The sequence below is a fragment of the Oryzias latipes genome, chromosome 16 (assembly GCF_053564925.1).
Source record: "Oryzias latipes strain Hd-rR chromosome 16, Olatipes_Hd-rR_3.1".
Classification (NCBI taxonomy): Eukaryota; Metazoa; Chordata; class Actinopteri; order Beloniformes; family Adrianichthyidae; genus Oryzias; species Oryzias latipes.
The window spans coordinates 13,937,007-13,960,077 of record NC_136252.1 but is presented as its reverse complement, the minus strand read 5'-3'; the positions used below and the strand labels follow the sequence as shown (position 1 = coordinate 13,960,077).

The window sequence follows — 23,071 nt, the reverse complement described above, 5'->3', positions numbered from 1 at the left end:
TCTCCATTAGAGAACAGCTGGGGATACATGACAGCTTGACACTCACACACTGTAAACTCTGTCTGACCTTCATTAAACAGCTAAGTGCAGTCTTGTATTAATGATTTAAATGGATGACCAAATCGCCGCTGTGCCAGTCTGTCAGAGAGCTTCACAAACAGGGAAGACCTCTCAAAATTCACTGCTGACAGCAACACAGTCAGTTACTTTGTAAATATAAACAGACGTCATCTTTATCAGACTGGCTCTAGGTTCTCCTTTTAGGACTAAGATCAACTGGATGCCTCAAAGTCTGTCATGGATGAAAATGAATGACAGGCATGCGTGTACCGGTAGTCTGCAAAGACCCCTCAGCTTGTTTTCAGAGTAAACAGACATTGTTTTGACACAAGAAGAGCTTCTAATGTTACTTTTACTCTTTTTTTGCCCCAAGGTAATACTCACAATATAAACAGCAATGTCTTCCTGGATTATGCTGCCACTAGAAATAATGGTAAGTTTTAAAGCTTATCTTAAGAGGTCAATAGTTCATAATTAGCTTACATTTTATAACTGATATATCTCATTTAATTTAGGAATCTCGTACATTGTAATGTTTTGCCTCTTCAGTGTCGTTGAAACTGGAATTTTGAAGAAAAATAAAAACTATGAATGTGCTATGTATAATTATTCAAAACTCTGTATGTATTGTCCAATTTCAGACACTGGAACTAAGTCAACATCTTCTCATATTTTAATCTCAACAAGTGTGAGTTCAGCTTTTGGGTCAAAGGTCACTTGAAACAAAAAAAGATGTGGATCAATTCAGTAACCTTTTATCTTAAAGAAATGTGTTTTTATCAAGCTATGATTAAAAATACATGTTTTTTGCTGAGTAAACTTTTAAAGAGTGACTTTATGTCTGTGTTATTTCTACTTATCAAATTCCTATTTTTAATCTTTATGTGTTATTCTGTAAAATCCAGGGCATATAAGTATGAAAAAGTAGATCTGAATATCTTAAGATGCTGACTGGGAGTTTACTATTCATTTACCTGAAAAAAGCATCTTCATATATTTTTTGAGATGGTGCATATCCTACTGTCAAGAACCCCCAACGCTGAATGTGAAATCAGCGGGAGTTACCCAAATCATTAGCAGCAGCCCAAAGGCTTCAGATGGATCTCTTGAGACTTCACTGGAGCTACTGTCGAACATAAATCCACAAGAACTAGAGAAAAAAAGGAAACGGTCCGTGTAAATACTGATAATACACTTCACAACTGTTATCCTAACTGGTGTTTGCCACCTCACTCAAAATCATCACTTATCAAGAAGAAACATTTGGCTAAATGATCAGCGTGAGGATGGAGACAGGAACTTAAAAAAAAAAAAAAAACTTACTTTAAAGCCACAAACGTGATATGGTTCAGGTGTATTTAAGTTCTTCAAGGATGAGGTGGAAGGGGCTTTTAGAAGCTGAAAGAATCTAAGCTCATCTGTCACATCTCCATCATCTCCATTGTCCTCTGAACCTCAGACATTCATCTAGCTCAGGGGTCGGCAACCTTTACCACTCAAATAGCCATTCGGATCAGTTTCCCACAGAAATTTAAACACAGAGAGCCGCAACACCCTTTGGAAAACCCAGTTTTCCAGTGAACGGCATAATTTCACTCGTTTTTAAAGTTCCAGAAGAAATGTTCAATTTTTGTTTTTTTGATCCTCTGTCATTTAATGGGTTCTGATGAGAACTTTTCCCCGAGAGGCCACAGAACTAGCAAATACAGTCAGGACCATAAATATGGGCGATTCCCTTCTTATGTCATTATGAGTGAAGCAGGTAAAACGCCTGGAGTTGATTAGAGGACTCCTGCTTGCATTTTGAAGATTTTGCTGTGAACAGACAACATGCGGTCAAAGGTGCTCTTCATGCAGGTGAAAGGAGCCATCATTAAGCTGAGAAAACAGAAAAAAAACATGCCAGAAATTGCTACAGTATTAGGAGTGGCAAAATCAACAGTGTGGTACATCCTGAGAAAGAAAGAAAGCACTGGTGAACTCAGCAACGCAAAAAGACCTGGACGTCCACGGAAGACAACAGTGGTGGATGATGGCAGAACCATTTCCATAGTGAAGAGGAACCCGTTCACAACAGCCAACCAAGTGAACAAACTCTCCAGGAGGTAGGCGGATCAATATCCAAGTCTACCCTAAAAAGAAGACTGCATGAAAGTAGATCCAGAGGGTACACTGCAAGATGCAAGCCACTCATAAGTCTCAAGAATAGGAAGGCTATTCTAGATTGGACTTTGCTAAAAAAGCATCTAAAAAAGCCAGCACAGTTCTGGAAAAACAAAAAATATTGGACAGATGAAACCAAAATCAACCTCTTCCAGAATGATGGCAAGAGAAAAGTATGGAGAAGGCGTGGAGAAGCTGATGATCCAAAGCACACCACATCATCAGTAAAACACTGTGGAGGCAGTGTGATGGTCTGGGCGTGCATGGCTGCTAGTGGCACTGGGACACTAGTGTTTATTGATGACGTGACACAGGACAGAAGCAGCCCAATGAAATCTGAGGTGTTCAGAGACACACTGTCTGCGCAGATCCAGGTGAATGCAGCCAAACTGATTGGAGGCGTTTCATAATACAGATGGACAACGACCCAAAACATACAGCCAAAGCAACTCAGGAGTTTATTAAAGCAAAGAAGTGGAATATTCTTGAATGGCCAAGTCAGTCACCTGATCTTAACCCAATTGAGCAGCATTTCACTTGTTGAAGACTAAACTTCAGACAGAAAGGCCCACAAACAAACAGCAACTGAAAGCTGCAGCAGTAAAGGCCTAGCAGAGCATTCAGAAGGAGAAAACCCAGCATCTGGTGATGTCCATGAGTTCAAGACTTCAGGCTGTCATTGCCAACAAAGGGTTTTCAACCAAATGTTAGCAATGACCATTTTGTTTTCAGTTATTTCATTTGTCTAATTACTTACGAACCCATGAAATGAAGGGATTGTGTTTAAAAAATGCTTTAGTTTTTCACATTTTTAAACAATCTTTTTGTTCAACCCATGGAATAAAAGCTGAAAGTCTGCACTTCAATGGCATCTGAGTTGTTTTCTTTCAAATTCACTGTGGTAATGTACAGAAACTAAATTAGAAAGAATGTGTCTCTGTCCAAATATTTATGGTCCTGAGTGTATGTCGTACTTAACCAGCAGTTAATCTGCTTCTCCGATAGATTTTTGTCAACAAACAACTTTTTTTCTCATCTCAATCAGGATGTTTTTGGGGTAAAGTTGCGTGTTTATTCTGGGATGTTTCGCCACAATGGAGACTTTGGTGTTTGCTAATTCCTCATTATATATAAATCATTCTGGTAAAGTCGTTGAAAGCAAACAAATCTGCCCAGTACTGCTTTCTCCAGGAACTTCCATTTTCTCTAAATTCTCCATCGTTGTCCTAACCGGGTCGGAGCATTGTTAAGAAGACACCACCACCAGCGGGAGTTGTGGTGGTGACACGGGTCGATAGTCACATAGAACTTTACTTAGAAAATGTCTACATTTAGATTTTTTTAAACCCAATAGCCAAGCCTGATACTTTTTTGTGTTGTTTTTTTAAGACTATTTTTATGAACATCATTTCCTGTTTACTGCTTGCCGACCGTAGTCGTCAGCGATGAGGAGCCACTCCAGGGACGATCAGCTCGCCTGATTTGGACCCGCTTCTTGTTCAGACTTGCTCACAAAAATACAACAAATAGTAGACAGACAACCTGGAGAGATTCTGTATGATGAGGCCTTTATTTGCTTCTCATTCAACAAGTACTTTCCATCCTATAACAGACTCTGGTCCAACAACACAACATGCCATCCAGCTGGGACACTGAGTGCAATGAACAATTAACCCCCACAAGTGCAATCATTCTGAAAGGTTGGGACACTTCAATACTTATATTTATATTTTCTACTTTGTACTTTTTTATCTAATTTTATTTTCACCCTGATCCTCCTCTCTTTTTAATTTTTGTCTTGTTTTATATTTACCCTGACCTTAGAGATGCCAAAGAAAAATTCCTATACTTGTATGTGCAAATGGCAATAAACCCCTTAAACTTGGTCCGTGTTCACAGCCGCAGACAAGCCCCCTCTGCGCGTTCACGCTGCTCTCTTGCCCGCTTGCACATCCCGCCGGTGTTAAAGGCACTGCGACAATCTTAGAACATAGTGGTTATTTTACAAAACCACAGAGAGCCGCAGCACAGGGATGAAAGAGCCGCATGCAGCTCCGGAGCCACAGGTTCCCGACCCAGATTCAGATGTGCCTGCAGCTAAAGCTTGGACAATATTAGATTTTTAGGACCGTAACAGATCTAATAAAACCAAAGACATTTCTAAAAGAATGACAGACTGCAACATCATGAAACAGATTTTAAACAGAACAGTATCTAAGTCACTGTTAAACACTCAAATATTTCCTGTGTTAAGACTAAATTTCAGCAAAAATCACTGTGACAACAGAAAAGAAGCAATGCATATTTTATGTGAACTACCGGTAATTACAATGAAAACTCAAACTTGACTTTTAAATCAAATGTCAAATAAAGGTCTCAACTCTTAAGCTGCCTTCATCCCAAACGTGATTCACAAACACCTCTCTTTCAACGTGTGTCAGTCGTCCTGGTCCCTTTGCTCAAACACAGCCCCAAAGCATGATGTGGAAACATCATGATCAAATCGCGCCGCAGGATCTCTGACTGGGACAGTCTGACAGTAAACTGACTTCATATTAAAACTAGATGCCTCTGATGCACAAGTCACGTTCAGTGTGACTACAGTTTTACAAAAACAATGTTGTTTTCAGAAATTCCAAAAGACTTTTTTCATTTGCTTTATATTGATGTGACTAGCACTGAAATGTAAAGTGCTGCTTGGTCACATGACTTACATACATTTCTGGATAGTCTCTACTTCACCCACAGAAAACTGAAGCCTTAAGTGGGATGCCTAAATTGACCTGAGTTAATGCCGCCCACATCAACGACATTCCACAAAATGAGTTATAGAATGGGAAAAAGGAAAGTTAGTGCTTTAAGTCTACCCACCTGCCAATCAAATTAATAGTCCTTCTAGCAAGGGTGTCAAACTGAAGTACACAGTGGGCCAAAATTTAAATAAATTAAATAAGTCAAGTGTCAAACTGGTTTAATGTTTACTAAAAAAAAACATACTAATGAGTAAAGCTCAATAAAGCTTGATTTGTGTGCATTTCTACAATCTCTGCAAAGGCTGATTATTGCAGATAAAAAAAGCAAACATGGATAAAAAAAAAAAGGTTGGCAAGAAAACTTCTCATCAACCCCTTTGACCAATCACCTGCCTCCCTGGCCAGTGTAGCCACCCACATCATCCGCCCTTCTTGTTTTGCTTAATGCGTCGTATGATCCTGTGCACCTTATGCTCTAAAAAATACAGTAATTAAAAAAAATGAAGTGTTTGTAGCAACAAGAAATGAAGTGTTCCCTAAAGCATAGTTTGTCAATTTGTGATGCACAGTAGTTGATACTTGAAAGTGGAACTGGCAAAGCTAATAAGATGGTTTGTACCTTGAACAACAACATGATAGTAGGAAATACTAGAATTTTTTTGCATTTACTTGACAAAGCTAGTGCTTTTTCTGTTCATTTTTTTACAGGTCAAAAACAATTAAAAAAAAAAGATCTCTTCAAAGAAAAGAGAATTTTACTGCTCTGCTGGACTCTCACTGGACTGAGATACTTTGTGTCTCATCTTGGCTACAAGTTCATACCAATGTGAGGCATCAAGAAATCCTCAGCAATGAATAAAGGTGTTTATGAGTAAGTCGACTCCTGTCTGATGGTTTGTTTATCTTCATCAAAGAGCTAAGAACTCGCATTCATGGGCTTTGGAAGGGTAGTTCACACACAAACACAAAAGTAGTGCATTCTGGGATTTGTGGCACATTAGAGAAGCACAAAAGTAGCTCTGTGAGGGATGAGATTTTATTATGCGGGCCAAACAATCATATCAAGGGCTCTATCCATCCCACAGCCCTTGAGTTTGACATCTGTACTATAGAGAATACAACCATCTGCATACAACACCATGGATCAGATCCCCAAAAATCACATAACTTGAAAATCTTGTTCTTTTTTTTTTTTTTTTTAAGAGTCACTAAACCCAAAATCTTGTTCATTATATCACTGCTTTACTGAATAAATGCATTTTCTGAGTAAAAGCTGCCATCAGGTCTGCCTCAGCTCTAACAAAACACAGTGAGGTGCTGCGTCTCAAGCACTAACACAAAAAAAGTAAGCGTTCAACAGACAAGAAAACAATGATTCATTAATAACTTGCTGCTCGCTCGCACTTACACACACACACACACACCCACACACACACACACACACTCAGACACTTGTTAGCGCATGCACACATGTGAGTTGAAATACCTTTAACTGCCTCGTCCACTACTTCCACCACTCGATCAATCTGTTGGACCTGAAATGCAGAGACACACGGGAAAAGCTTATTGATGCTGCAGACCAAGTCCACACAATCAAACACAAGCTATTGACCACCTGCAAAGACACACACTCTGATCCACGTTTATACAAGCTGAGCACATAAATAGATACAAAGGCAACACGCTAGAAGTAAAATGGCAAACAAAAGCTAAATAGAGTCATCACATTAAGAGTAAGGGTTTCCTTAATGCCACAGACAGTTTTGTACATTAACTTAGCACCAGTGCTGTCTGTTCACCATCTGTTCTCGAAAGTTCCAGTGTGTAAATTTGTGATGTCCAACTGCTGATTTGTCACACGATATTGTCACAGGAAGTAAATAAATCTTCATAGTTAAGTCTCTAGTGGAGCTTGTAATTTTCAAAGTAAAGCTATCAAGTGTTTTTCGTAAATGAAAAATATGAGACTGAAGTTCAGTTTACAGAAATAAGTTCCCAAGAAGAAAAAAAAACAGAATTAGATTTAAATATAGTCGACAGCTTGGAAAAAAGAAAAATATATAAAAGAATATTTTAACATTTTTAAGAACAAAAATTTGACGTCATGTGACTGTCTGCTAGCATGGTAGTTAATCCATACCGGAAAGCATCTGCAAAATGGTCATCTAAAGTGTGGCCGTTTTGGGGTATTCCGCAAAAGATGAAAAAGGTCAGTTTCTAAAAACATGTCTGTTGAAAACAGTTTTTTTCAGTTTAGATTAAAGGACTGAGATGTTACAGTCATTTTCATAGGTGTTGCTGAGTCTTCATTTAGTATCTTCTTGTCATTGATCTACTGCAGTGCTTCCCCTCCCAGCCTTTCTCGTGTTGTTTTCTTAACTCTCAGGTTGATACCATGAAGGAGGGTCTAAGGGCCCGGTTTAGATTAGTCTGTTTAGTTAAAGTTTTAGTATTATCCTATTGAATTCTATGCATTTATGATCCGTTTTGATTGTATGTTTACCTTACCATTACCGGTACGAAGCCCATTGAGACGACTGTTGCTGTGAATTTGGGCTATACAAATAAAATTGAATTGAATTGAATTGAAGCTTTAACTCCAGACATGGGCTCTAAACGCCCATATATCCATTACTCAGTGAGAGCGCTTTAGAAGCCCGTTCTCATGGATGCACAAAGCGCTTTGCAGGCTGCAGCTGCACATATGTCAAACACTGAAATAAAACTTTTTTTTTTCTTGTGAAATAGTCTGGATCCATCAGAACTGAGTGCAAGAACACAATTTAAACTCTGTTCCAATCCGTTTTTTTTTATTGTGATATTTAATTTGAAAAACGAACAATATATTGAAATCTATTTTATTTATAAAATATAATAAACTTTACATATATAAGGTACAAATTCCAATATTTAAAAAAAATATGGCAGCTCTTCTTGGTTATTTAAATAGTAAGAGCAGAAAGGTGAGACTATCTCTTTTTCTAGACATATTTTCGACCCATTTACTTTTTTTTTCGTATTTGTTACTGGACGTGTCAAGTCTCCTTCAAGAATTGTAGATTATTGGGAAAAATCAGTTTATTCTCATCATAGAAATGTTTTTTGTTGTTTTTCATCTGCTTGTTAAAAGGTAAAATCCATAAATCCAGAGCAAACTAACACTATGGGTGTAAAAATAGGCACATCTAACAGAAAAGGCCAATTCCATGGTTCTAAAAGAACATAGATGGTTTGCATGTTATAGTTTGTGCACTGCCTACCCAATGGGCTGCTCCCTTTACTTAGACCCAACTGTGTGTTTGTGTGCGTCACAGTGTTGTGTGATGTGTGTCAGATACAGGATGTGACAAGTCCAGTTCAAAGAGGAAAAATAGTGCAGGCTTGCGTGACTGACTGCCTGTGTACCTTACACGAAGCAAACTGTGATCCATTTCAGTGCGGCATTGAGCAGGAAAATGGAAACCAAACCAACACACAAAGCTGCACACAAAGACCAATTACAGAATAGATGCAGAATGGAAAAGCTTTTCCTCGAGTAAATCCCTCACCTAGCCGTTACTGCAATCACTATATACAAATTCTCAAGTAGTCATTTGCATCTCATTTGCATAAACCACCAACTGCCACGGCCATTATGTAGTTGATTGAAACTCCAGAGGGAATACAAGAGGCATTTCCACATTCCCACAGACTTCTATGTATTTTTTTCCCCTCCTTTTTGTGATTGTGTGCTCAGGCACGCACAGACACATCGACAGTCATGCCTGTGCGGTGATGGCCTCTTGAACGAGGGAGGGGTTCCTTTCAAAGGCACTGCTCCGACCAGTATGCCAGACTGCATCAATTTAATTAGATTAGTATAAAATACGCTTTTGGGACTAACAGGAGCTCAAGAAAAGTTAGCCAGGCAGGTGACCTTAAAAATCTAACAGCATACACGTTTTAGTGGTTTCCATATTACCTGACCTTGCTATTGGTGGTTCAGGGGCAATGTGCGCAGTGAGATAGAACTCTATATATATATATATATATATATATATATATATATATATATATATATATATATATATATATATATATATATATATATATATATATATATATATATGTGTGTGTGTGTGTGTGTTTGTCTGACTTTGTATTTAACCTGCATTACATATGACTGCATGAGAGATGTCAGAAGGGTTTCTTTTTCCCCTCACTTCCATGTTTCTTTGTTTCTACCGTGCGCTTCATTGATTTCAAGCTGCCTAATGTGCCGCATATCCTGTTGTTAAGGACTTTAGATCATTTGTAGCTATTCTCACTGTTATATTAATAAAGAATTATGCTTTTTTTATGGCTGCGTCTACAGTGAACATGGTTAGATTTTTCACAACACTTTTTTTTTTTAGAAAATATTCCTAAATCTACAAAAAAGTAGAAATTCATTTGTTTAGGAAAAACAAGCATTTCTATTATTGCTCTGCTCAATTGCAGTTCCTCTTCTACTACAAACCGGAAAGAGTCACTAAACCCAATCTTATTTAAACAGATGTAAGCTCTTGGTTTAAGTTATAGCTCCGTTTTACATCAGCTTGTTAGCAAAGGCAGCAAAAATTGGAGAAAAATAGAAATTACCCCAATGATGCTGAGACTTTTGAGGTAATCCATTCGAGGCTGAGCTTGGGGAACACAACCAGCAACAACCACTTTTTTGTCCTGTTCTTGAGCTTTCCTGCAAAAAAAGAAAACATTAAAATAAATAAACAGATAAAAATTACACAAAAACAATGCATCAAGAATGAAAACAAAGATAAGTGAGAAGATAAAGTGATTCATGCATCAATCCTTTACACAATTCTTCTTTTTGATTAAGCAATAAAAGACACTTTATGATAGAGGCATAATGATTTAAAAACACCAATTTTATCAATTCAAATAGATATCCACATCCTAAAAGCAATATTGATTATGAAACCAACCGACTGATTTTTAAGGCAAATAATCACTTTGTATGTTGTTCATTTCTTATTTGCAGAATATGCATTGATTTTTTTTTATTCCTAATTATTTTGTAGAACACATCAAACCAGTTTTGAAACAGACGTTTGAAAACTACATTGTCTTGATTTGCATGTGCAGGTTTTCTTGAAAATCTCAATTGTGAAATAGAAATGAAGGAGGTCCACAGGTCCAGCCAGTTCTGCTCTCAATTTGGAAATGAACTACAACATAAAGAAGACTGACGGATGAATGGTTTGAGAGAATGTTAAACAGAGTAGAAAACTGAAGAAAGAAATTAGATCACAAGGCTACTAGAAAACAAACATGTTTTAACAAGATGTTACATTTTTAATTAAAGGGGTTAGAATAACTTTGACATGCTAAACGCTAAAACAAGCAAAAAAAGAAAACATAAAAGGTGTTCACAGTCGTGCAAAACCCATCAAATATTCAATACAGCAAATAGAAAAAGGATGTCAGTCTGCTTTTTTAAATCAATATAGGGACTTAAATAAAAATGGGCTGAGCACTTGGACGATGTGACAATGTGTGTGCTTGATCTACATAGATCTTCGTGTCACCTCCAGTTAGGGGCAGCAAGATTTGAGACACGAAGTCTGTCTGACAAAAGCTTTTGAAGGAACTGCCCAGACTGTGCCATAAATCTTTAATAATGAAGCCTCTTGACAGCTGGAGTGGAAAAGCGAGGGTATGATGGAAGGGGGATGGCAAGTAAGGGAGGGAGAAACCATGAGAGGAGGACCAAGGTGAAGCACTGAAACTGGATGCAAACTGTCAGTTGTGCTTTAATTCACGCTGTTTGTGTTCTTCAGCAAAACAGAGGAAGTGATGAAGGTGAAAGTGTGCTCTGAGAGCACAGCTGGAAGAGAGAAACAAGGAGAAGTAAATAAAGGGAGACCTGCCGATTCAAAAACTAAATGTAACATATGTTTAAAAAGAGGGATGAATGAAAAATTAAGCTTGTGAAATGGAATAATAGTAATAATTAAATTTTGTTTATGTTTTATTAGAAAAATCGTCACACAAATAACATATCTGTGCTAAAAGATAGTTCTTATTGTAGATTACTCACAGTTTTGCACAGCTGGCAAATTTGAATCTATTTTTATTTTGTCAGTTAGTGACTTAGGTGCAAAGTTGCTTTTTTTCAGTGACATAATCACCTGGTTTTTATTCATTTAGTAAACATTTTACTACTGTAAAGAGTTCCATTTCAGGGCAAAACGGCTTTTCTCAGCGTTAGAATCCGCTGGAATGACTTTTAGTCCCCAAATAATCAAATAGTTACGGTAATGCAAAGTATGTTAACACAAGAACTAAAGCTCCAGTGATAAATTAGGGACACCATGTAATTGGAGTAATTTACTCATTTTTAGTTTAACATGTCTGGTGTTTTATGATATACACCGTCTCAGAAATGCCTAAAGAAGATACAACAAAGAACCATTATTTGGTATTTTCGTCTTAAATGAGGTATAAAATGTAATTAAAATCATTAAAATTTAACTATGTCCCAATCTGAATTTTTTGTATCCGATTCTGTGTCATTGGATTTTGATACAGACACCGATTCCTGATCTGATACTTTTGTAAAACATTTTGGGGGGAAAAGAAATGTTATAAATTGATCCAGGTTGGACCCTATTTGAAAGTACCTTTGACAACTGAGTAGAAATAGTGCATCTATTAACTAGATCAAACTATTCACTATAAACTAGTAAAAATAGGTGATAATTGGACATGTGAGAAAGTTTGGAAACTGTAGCGTTAATTCATTTAGAACTGTCTTTTTAAATAATTATTATCCATGTTAACATGAAAAAATCTTTTAAAAAACTGAAGTAATTTTCTCCAAAAATACTTGAAGTACAACAGAAAAGGTAATAATTGGTCATGTAACAAATTTTGGTGACGGCAGCTTTAGCATCTTCAGAGCTAATGGAGATTTTTAATCATTTGTGATCATATTTCCATTAAAGATTTATAACAATGACTTTCTTCACAATCTGTTGTTGTAGCATAAATGTGACGTTGAGTTGACATGACTAGCTCATATAAATGTAACAATTAATAAGTTCTGGTTGTTTTCGAGAGCTTATGGATTTATTTAGTTGTCTTATTTTGTTGTTTTTTTTACATCACATTTTCCCAGAACTTCCACTTCCAAACAAAAGCCCAATATTTTTTCTTTTAAACGCCCTTGTAGATCCTTGTTTGCAAGACAAACAGCAAGAGACAGTGAAAGTCTGAATCTGTGAATATCTAGCAAACTTTACTGAACTGTTTTTTGTGCACTTTCTGCTGCTAACAAACTAGTGCCGTATTCGGCTTTGCGTTTCAGCAACCAAATGTCACAATCCATTTTTGATATGCAAACGTCTACTGGGGCATTTATTTAAAATAACAAGCTTGAAATCAATAGATTAATAATAAAAACATGCAACATCTGATTTTGATTAAGTCCGAAACTACCAGATCAGGCCCAATTTCCAATAAGTGATCCGATCGGGACATCCCTACATTATTTACTTAACAACAGTGTCTGCTGCAGATAATCAGACGTGTGAAACTGAAAATAACAAGTACATTACTACAATTTCATGCTGTTCCTACTTGAAACTATTGACTGTACATGAGAACTGGAAGGAGTGACTTTGATGTCACCAACAGAAAATGTCTTAATTTCGGCTGCAACAAAATTAAGTCAGTTCAGTCGCCTTTTTTTGCGATACAGGCGTTGCCATGTAGGAGCTAGACGACGTCAGTAAGCACTGATTGGTCCGAATCAGTCTCAGTCGTCATTTCAATGGCAACAACTCCCACCAATCGGGTGATCTTGTCGGAAGTCTACACCTTGAACACTTGAAAGCAGGCTAGAATCTGGCAAATGTTTCGAACATTTGATGTGGGGTGCCAGCAGACACCTTATAGAGGTATCAGACTGCTCAGTTTATAATTTGAATAACTTGCACTAGAGAAAAAAAAAACATTAAAAAAAAATAGGAATAACAAGAAAATGTGAAAAAAACAGTTAGGATAAATATAATAACTGAGTAACATCTCTTTATTTTTCAATAGAAGTCAATGGGATTTTGATTTCTTAGAGCCAGCGTGTACTTCCTGTTTGGAATGTGAGGAGGTAGGGGTCACTCAGTAAAGTTGTCACATACAATGGTTAAAACATCAAAAAACAAAATATTTTACAGTTTAACTTGTTCAGTTGTTAATGTTTATGGTCAAAAATATTAATCCAAACGATTATTTTGCTAATACTAATATCCTTTTAAGTGTATATAACTTGTGTTTATGTAGGAATTGTTTTTTATCAGCCACATTCCATGGGATACATATGTCCCCGTTAACTGGATTAGGTGAGAGAATTTCTTTGCATTGATGGCCAAACTAGTTGTCCAGTTCTAGCCTTGCTTGAACTTGACTGCAGGATGTGGCTTGTTTTCTGAGCACATCTGTCATGAAGGAGTCACTGGCATCAGTATGCATTCAGACACACACACACACACACACACAGGGCCAAAACGTTCCAACGGCTGCTGTAATGCGCTTCTTTCTCTGTAGCTACAGCATTTCAGCAGATAGCTGACACGGCGAGCGTTCAGACGAAGCCTGAGTCGACGCCTGAGCGCCTCAGGCGAAGCAGGCCAATCACGTCCCATACACACACACACACAGTTCCTGGGTGGGATGCTACAGAATGGGATTATGTTCAGTCGCTGTGGCTTTTTTAGTCCAAACGAGTGCTTGATGCCAAGTGACCCAGACCAGAACAAATGCCCCCCCAAGATCATACGATGTGGAGTGTGTGTGAATGTTGCGGGGGGCGTGTGTGAGCCTGCACACACTTGTTTCTCCTTGACTTCCTTCACATCTTGCCCTAATCTCTACATAACCACTATATATCAGCCAATAGATTAAGGACCACACGCACCCGGGGTGCAAAAGCACAAATTCTAGCAGAAAGGACTTGTGGTGGCAAGAGCTTGTTTGGTTTTTATTCTTGTATTTCCCAGAGCCCGGCATACATGTGTGACCTCTGCAGTATGTATTGTGCGGAGCGCTGCGCTGTACATACATGTTTTTAACAGCTGAGTGGACACAGGGAATCAGTCAAATTAGACCAGACTAAATGTCCAACTGAATTGATCAGGTTGACTTGGAGATGCCATGTGCTAGGAAAATGATGCTAAAATAACTCTAGGCACTGGATGGACCAGAGTGCTTGACCTACATACAAACCTCAACATTCTCACAACAAAACGTGAAGTGAAAGAGCAAATCTTCCTTCGAGACTTACGTCTACGCTGCAGTGTGGGGTAGAAATAAAAGCCACAATGAAAATCCTGGCACCATCCACCAACATTAACTGCCTTATTAATGTTCCCACAGCTGCTGGACGGCGTGTTTTAAATATTTCACAAATGGATTTCTTAATGGATGATTCTCATTTTAATAAAACTAGTCAGCATGAACAGATTGTGCTTTTGTTTTTCATTAGCTATGATTCCATTTTTTCTCGCTGTGCTAATGCTGTTTGGTGTTTTTCAGTATAAGAGCACTGGCCATGTATCCATGTAGTTTTTATCCTGTTACAGGGGGTCTTCTCATTGGCCCTCCCTGCTGCTCAGCATCCTCAGTCCCACACAGATACAGCCCCGGCTACATGGTGGGGGAGACGATGAGCTCATTACACACAGAGCCAGCCATATGCTCAGCAGCATCCATGTAGCTTAAAGGATGAGGACATCAAGGTGAGGAGGAGTAGGGAACTTTGCTCAACTACGAAGCACACATACCTCACTCAGTTTCACCCACATGTAAAAAAAAAAACAAGTGTTTGACATTAGCATTACACTTTTCGTCTGCTCTACATCCCCCTCCTCCCCTTCTCCCATACTTGGCATGTCCTTGCTTCTTTGTTTCCCTCTGCCTCTCTTCTGCACTCCAACGGTCATTTCTGGTTGATTTGACAGCGAGCCAGCCACTCTGAACACCCCTGACCTCTCTGCATTAGCATAAGCAGCAAGGGGCGAGGTTAAGTACCCATCAAGCCTTGGTAATTAAGATGTGAGCTGATGTGTGCATGTGTGTGTACAAATGCGAGAGAGTGAACAAATGCATTAAATTATTCCCTCACATATTTTGCACTTCTACCAAAACTTCCTGTTCATCATTACACCTTCTCCCAACTTCTGAGGATTTCAGTTTTAGTGCTGGTGATACAACCCTAGCTAGCAGATGTCTCACCGGTTTGTTTATTGGTTATTTGTTTTTCTGTGCTTCAAATTTTAGTGTACTTTTTCATTCAACAGCAATAAAACAAATGTGGACCAAGAGAGCTTGTTATTCTAAATGACTGCAAAAACAAGGACAAGCTTGTCCAGAGGGACAATTCTCTGCCCCCTTTGACTCCCTGCTGGCATGCTTACATTAAGCTTTACTTTCTGTTTCATGTACCAGTGCAGCGGGTGGCAGTATTTACTATTTTTATTGGTTAACCATTTGCAAGTAAATGGACATAAGAGAGGCATGCACGCTCATTTGAGTAAAAATACATCCTTTGGCACTTTAGTTTCCATGGTGGCTAATGCATTTTTAGCATGTTTACTCACAGCATGAGATTTCCCATAACTGTGTATGATATCTCCGGAGTATTGTGTTCAGGTACATCTGTTGATCACACCAAACTGCGCTCCTTCCCATCATTGCATGGCAAAGCCCTGGCCCATACAAAACAATCAAGCAAACTTCATTTTTTTGAGTGTCAAAACAGATCGTCTGTCCTGAATAGACCAAAACTTTGCAGAGAAGGGTGGCAACACCTTACTAAAATGCAAAAATACACATAAAATAGAGGCTAGCTGTGGTCCTGTGGGATCTGAAAGCTGGAAAATCAACATAAATTAATTCTTGTTGTAGTAGAAGGGGTACTTGTGTTAAAAAGGAAGAGCAACTGATAGGAAACCATTACCATAATTATGTGCATATAAAAAAACATCACTGGGCATTAAAAAAAGAAACTGTGAGCATTGGCTTACGTCCATCTCTAAACACCATTTGCGATTTCACGGGGGGAAAAAAATCTCAGTGCTTTATGTTTTGCATCAACCTTGTTTCTGTAAAGGATAATCCAATTTTTCTTCTGCTTAATACTGCAGAACTTGCTAACCTTGTGCTTTGTGTTAAGTCTTGCTTTAAAATAGGTCTGTATAAGTGATCTGCAAATCTCTCCTTATACTGTGACCTACAGAGAATATTTATTCATGTTTTGCCTTGCTTTTGCTTTTCTTGGTTATTGTTTTTGAAGAAAATGACATAAAATTTTACTTTGCCTTTTTTAGTTTTGTTTTTTTCTTTTTGTGCGCCCTCTTTTAACTGCCTTCCACACTCATCAGACCACAGTTGGAAACAAGAATTTTGTATTTTTTTTTTTAACTTGTCCTGTCCAACATCTGGACAGGCAGATGAGAGCTGACGGCCTCTTGTGTTGGACATATTTTACTTTAACAATAGGGGTTATTAATCTTCAGACAAACCAAAGGTATGTCTGAATAAACCCCTTTTGTAATTGAGGCCAAACTTTATTAATTTCAATCATGTTTGAAAATCTTTGGTGTTGGACCGGACGGAAAAGGAAAGAAGGGAAGAAGAGAGAGGGATGTTAGAAAGAGGGGGGGGGGGGGGTAGGAGGGTGATAATAGGAGGGGGGGGATAAGACCATGAAGCAGCATAAAGCAACAAGTTTACTAGTTGTTTATCATTACGGTAAGGTTCAAATGTAGTACAAAAAGGGCGGGGCCTGTCCACACACTCTGAAATGTTATCAACACACCTGCTAGCTGCAAAAATGTCCACAGGTCAACAAGTACACAATACAGATAGTGTTCACACACGCATAATTATGCCTTCAAACCAACTAGTGTGAAATATTTGATTCATTCAATCATGCAAACTATTAGTGCAAAGGTGAGCTAACACCTGTGCTCAGGTGAGTGTTTATGTTCTTCTAAAATGGACGGTGCAGGGCTCCAGACTAACTTTTTTCACTAGGAGCACTGTGGCCCCTAACTGAAAATTTTAGGGGCGCAACCAGAAAATTTAGGGGCGTATACCGTAAATCAACATGCTAACCAAATCTACTCATTTTCACTGTATTACTAATAAATACTTTAATAATAGATGCAGAAATTACAATGTGCTGTTTCTGATTCAGTGTCACATTTTGTTCTGCACTTTTGAAGATGCAACAACAAGGTAAACTGACAGCAGCATCGCTGTCATGACGGTACAAATACTAAACAAAACGGATGGAAATTTATCTTGACACCAAATAAGTGCAGCCAAGATGCACAATAAGTGTGTTTGAGATCACCCAGGTGGACGAAAAGCTGCGCAGATCACCTGGTGTGTGACATATATTTTGGTTTTTGCTCCAACATCACCTGTCAATCATCACAGAAATATCGCGAGAAAGGGGTGGGAGCAAGGGGCAAACCTACCCGGACACAGCTGGAAACTGAACTGACTGAAAGCTGCCCTACAGACTACAAAACAATGCATTATGGGACATGTGTCCTGATGGGTTTTTGTAGTTGAGTGATCAATTAAAATAATTTAAAATACGAATTGATTAAAAAAAGACTAAATAAATTACAAAACTTTAAAATAATCATAATATATATAATAACACAGATCATACTAAGGGGGAGAGGCAAGGGAGCCGGTTTAGCTCGTGCTGGTTTGCGGCGCCTTCCGTCCGTGAAACCAGGGTTCGACTCCGGGCTGCTCCCTGTTCCCTTCTCTACCTCTGTGCCGGTTCCGAGCCCGGTTTGAGAAGGTTGCGTCAGGAAGGGCATCCGGCGTAAAACATTGCCAAATTTACCATGCGACTTGTTCGCTGTGGCGACCCCTGATGGGAGAAGCCGAAAGTGGAAGAAGAGATACTAAGGGGGAGAGGCATATAAAAACTAAATTGAATGTTGAGGACGACTCCAATTTCCTGTTCTCCTTTAGTCTTGCTGCAGATTTGCCTTCATCTCACAGCAGCCCCCCCCCCCCTCTGGTCTCCCCAACGATCCAGGCGAGCCGCCGGTTCATCTCAAACACGTCTATCGTTGCATTATCCCCACGTATTTTCAGTGTGTCTAAGGCATGTATTTAAGGTTCAAGCCCCGTTAGCTGTCACGCATGTAGGTGTGGGACATTTATTCACCTCAGCTGACCCGACTCCCGCAGGAGCGGTGTGCTTCCGTAACAGCCGTGCATAAACTGTTTGGTTGCGGCTGATGCGTTGCCGTAACCAAAACCTAAACCTTCCTCCGGGTCTGTGTGACCCAGAGAAAAGTTCAGCACGGACTGCATGTATTTAGAAATTTAAGAGCGAATAAATACGTTCTAAAGGAAAGTAAGGAACTCCTTAATGTGGTCTGGGGAGGGGGCGGTCAGGTTTCCTGCTTTCAAGCCCTGTCATTGTCCCGCCCCCAAGAGTCATATACCCCACTGTGATTGGTTGGTCAGCTCTGCGCACGACAATCTAAAAGTGTCATTCAGACAAACTGGCGGCCCGCATTAATATTAAACTTTCATATTAAGGCGGGGGCCGCAAAATATCATCTTGGGGGCCGCAAATGGCCCGGGGGCCGCGAGTTTGAGACCCCTGCTGTAGACTCAGGCACTGTTACACTACCCGCAGGTCGGAAGAACGAATCAATAGTTCGCTTACCCATAGCTCAGACGCACGCACATATCAGTTTATGATGATATTTGTCTCCGTTTCCTTCCCACAGATGTTTACGCGCGCTCGATTATCTCTAGGCCCCTCCCCCTCCACGCATTTTAGCCACTCACAGTGGCTTTCCCTATTCTTCTCACACGCATTGGCCGCCTCAAAAACATGCATCACGCGAGTGTGTGCTCGCGTTTGATGAGTATGTGCGCGAGTGTGTGTGTCTGCCTGCATGCGTGTGCGCTCGCGTCTCATTGATTATTTCATTGATCATTGACGTGCCCCTTCCACGTTTAATGTATAAAAAAATACGGAGGGTGGGGGAGGCAAATTTACTGGTAGCACATGTGCGACTGGATGTAAAATTCAGTCGCACACTCTCAAATTTTGGTCGCAAGATGCGACCATTTGCTCGCAGTCTGGAGGCCTGCGGTGGAATGTGAAAAGAAGGAGGGAGAGTGCCCAGCCACCCCCACACCAAGACTCCCGCCCAAGCAGCAGCGGCAGCCGGAATCCCCCAACGCCACACGGCAGCAGGCAGGGAACAACCGCCTCCCGGGCGACCATATCCGCCACCCAGGCCAGGGCCAGCAGGACCGCCACGAGGCCCCCAGAGCCAGACAGCAGGGAGGCATGGGGGGAAAGAGAGCGCCGCCACAGCCCAACCAGGAGAGCAGCCCCCCCACCGCGCCGGGAGAGCCCAACGCAGGGCCACACCCGAGAAGGGGCCCCACAGCCCCAGACGAGCACCCCATCACCACCCAGGAGTTCTGGGCATCCCCCAACCCCAGGTACGAGCCAGGACCCCCCAAGGGAAACCTGCTCCGCACTCCAGGCAGCCAGCCACCCGACCCACGGTTGGTCCAGAAAGGAGCAAGACAGGGGCCAGCCGCCCCCACCCAAGACCAGGCTCGGCCACAGTTGGAAATTTGGCAGGGCCCAGCGCTCAGAGGCAAGGACCAGAACCCACCACCCAGGGACACGGACAGGAATATGTTTTTAATTTGACTTGTCCTTGAAACTAAAGACTAAATTTAAATAGATAAAGTATCTTCTTTTGTTTCCTACAGCAGCTTCCATACTAATAACTACACTAACCTAAAAGGAGCAAAAAGACGTCAGTTATAAATCAACAAACAATAATTCTTGACAAGTCTGTGTTTTAATGAAGGTTTATCTGAAAAATGATGGTATTTAGGAGGATTGGGACTGAGAGACCTCTTTTTCTGGACCATGTCTCCAACAAGCACAAACAGACCTATACTCTTCAGAGGCTTTTATGAATCACAGGAAAAAAAGACCATGTAAACATGCTAAACTATTTATTTGAAATAAGAAAAGAAACAATTTTTTTAAGGAAACATGAAAGGGATACACTAACATACATTAAGAGTCTGTGGAGGTAAGTTGAAAGAATACATGAGCTTTAGCGAATGTTTCCAGAAACTTTGGTTTTATGTTCAGGTAAAGCTTTTTTTCGTTCATGACCCAAACCAATGCAGGCTTAGTACAATCCATCCACTAACCAGTCTTCTAAACCCGCTGAACTCTTGTCCGGGATCATGGGGATGCTTGTCTACTTATCTACTAAGGGGTGAAGGCAGGTTACACACTGGGGTACACACTGGGGTCACATAGAGAACAAAACAACCACATCCACACCCGAGGGACAATTTAGACTCACCATTTAACCAATGAAGCATTTTTTTTGCGGGAGGAGAAAACCCACACATTTACAGGAACAACATGCAAACTCAACACAGAAAAGACCCAACAGGATTCAAACCACTGAGTTGAGAGTGCTAACCACTACACCACCATCAGCCCTCATTCCAATCCATCCAATTGCAATGAGGGATGGTGGTGTAGGTGGTTTATCCGTCTCCTTTCTCCTGGGACGCTGGTTTATGTTTCAAGGAGAAACATAAACCGGGGATCCTCAAAAGGTTTGTGAATCAAAAAAACAAGCTAGCTCTGATGAATCAAAGGAGGACTCGAAAAGGATCTGCTGTTTATCTAAACGACCATCTGACCAGAAGGAATGCTGAAATCGCCAAACATGCCAGGCTTCTCAAGAAGCGTAAACAGATTGAGAACACTTGGGTTAAAGGCTCCAGGATTTACGTCAAACCACTCGGTCCACCGGACCGGTCCAAGGTTCTGGTTGTTAAGGCCATGAAGGATTTTGAGAATTGTTTGATCACGGTCGTCTGAAGCAACAAATACAGTAATAAATTAAAGAGCCAAATATAATTTCAAAAAATATGACACCTGGGATCAGCACTTTCTGTGAGTCTGAAGTGACCCTGATTTTTAGAGTTCTGACCTGCAGACAACTTGACCTTAACGTTCAGCGCTGCTGATAACAGCAGCAGAAGGATACGGACCTTTATCTAATATCTGCAGATGAAGATGGAATACCTACCTTGGACATTCGACAGAATATGGACCCTTTTTTATTTCACAGCATTACCTTATTATAGTATTTAAAAAATAAATGCTTTGTCAATTATTGAAGATGGTTAAATTGATTGTTTTCTAGTTATATTACATCACTTGCTCCAAAAATGAATTCATGATTTTTCCTAATGAAACATAATTTGGACATATTTTTAACTTTTGATACTTGATCAATTTATGCTACGAAGATTTTTGAAACAGTTTTATGTCTATTTTACTGATATATTATTATTTTTTAATCATATACATGCTTTTTCAAATGAATTTAATCTGCATATATTTTAGATTACTGATCTGCATTTGCCATGTTGATTTCTTAAATAGTTATGTCTATTTTTTTACATATTAATTTAAGGAATTCATCTTTGTCATGTGCTTTATTGATACTTAAGGATTCTTAATTCTGTCTGATAAAAGTGATGAACCAAATAATGATCAATCATGTGATAAAATGGTTACGGTAGAAGCAATCTTTGATTTCATGTCTATTTATACTTAGTTTGATACGTCATTGTATGAATGTATAACAGATGTTTGTAATGTTGTTTCTGTATTATTCTTATTTGATTGCTTGAAATAAACCTTTTCAAATCAAAATTCAAAAAATCCATTCAAAACTAAATCGTTTGTAAAGCACCTGCTCGTCTATTGTAATTTGTGTTTTTACAAGATAAAAGCAATTGGTTGACAAATGAATAGTATGTTTAGGCCTCAGCCGGCTCTGATGGCTTTCTAAAATGTGGGCAATACGATTTTTTAACTGCCATCCTGAGTCCTGTAAAGGCATGTGGAAGGTAATGCACAGGTTTTAAACATGACCTTTTTCAAAACTGTCTAATTCACATGTCCATTTGTTGTGAAAGGGATGAAAGCTGTCTTGTAAAATAATCTGGTCAATGTGTAATAAATATTGCATTACTGTAAATGAGATTTATTCAATGCTTGAATGGCTCAAAATTGAGAAAATGCTAATAAAAGCAAAAGGCACTCATATATCTCCACAAATGTGCAGGAAATTGCGCTGCAGATACGCGCTTGACTGAACTTGACTGAGAAGGACCTAAAACTGGAATCCTGCCAGAATCCCCAAGAGACAGACTTCTATTACGAAGGCTTCCAAAATGTTTAAAAGGTTGTCAGGACATTAACATGGAATGTCCTGGTAGTTTCAAGCCATAAAAAATAAAACAAAACTTCTGGGACAATTACTTGAAAATAAAATCTATAAAAATCAGACAATGGGAACCTTAAGTAAATTCTTAGCCAGCTCCCTTCCAATATATGAAAAACTTGGTGATATAATTCTGTTCAGGCACAGCAGCAATTGTAAATATCTCCTTCATGATCAATTTTCAAACGGTTGGAACGTCAGTGAATTAATAAGGACGCTACCCATAAATCACTACCAAATCATAACCCCTGATTGCACAAAGTTAATTTGGTTTAACTTTCAATGTGGTTGTGCGTTTCATACCTTGAGCCCAAAAAAACTTCCATGGAGATGCATGAAGGCTAGAGTTTTATACGCAATAGTTTTATGCATGTTTATATAGAGTTTTACATTGGAGGTGGTCACTCGAACACACGTTGCCAAGGTCAGTGTGATCAAGTATCACCGGTTTCTTGCAGTTCATACTCTGTACCAGGTTTTAAGTTTGTGCTTCTACATTTCTACAAAAAGTTAGGCCAATTCTTGAAGTTATCAGTTTTCTAGTCACCTCTTTTCCTATCACTTTGTTAGTTGCTTCCTTTTAAGGGTAGGCATAAAACATCCAAAGGTCAAAGATCTTGCTGTCATCTTGTATGGCTAAATATATCAAACATGTTTCTATACTCTTAACTCTAAAATCGAGATGTGAAATCTATTGACAGGCACTATGGAGGCGTG

At 39.4% G+C, this 23,071-nt stretch overlaps 1 protein-coding gene across 2 annotated transcripts in view; it reads right to left on the bottom strand.

Annotated features, from left to right (window-relative positions):
• cdkal1 (CDK5 regulatory subunit associated protein 1-like 1) overlaps positions 1–23,071 on the bottom strand; it is a 252,726-nt gene that overhangs the window by 174,489 nt on the left and 55,166 nt on the right. For both annotated transcript variants that reach the window (XM_023963817.2, XM_023963818.2), the window contains exons 5-6: positions 9,597–9,693; positions 6,463–6,511 (exon numbers count right to left, since the gene is read on the bottom strand). In XM_023963817.2, coding sequence (XP_023819585.1) covers positions 6,463–6,511; positions 9,597–9,693 — 146 coding nt within the window. The remainder of the gene's footprint in view (positions 1–6,462; positions 6,512–9,596; positions 9,694–23,071) is intronic.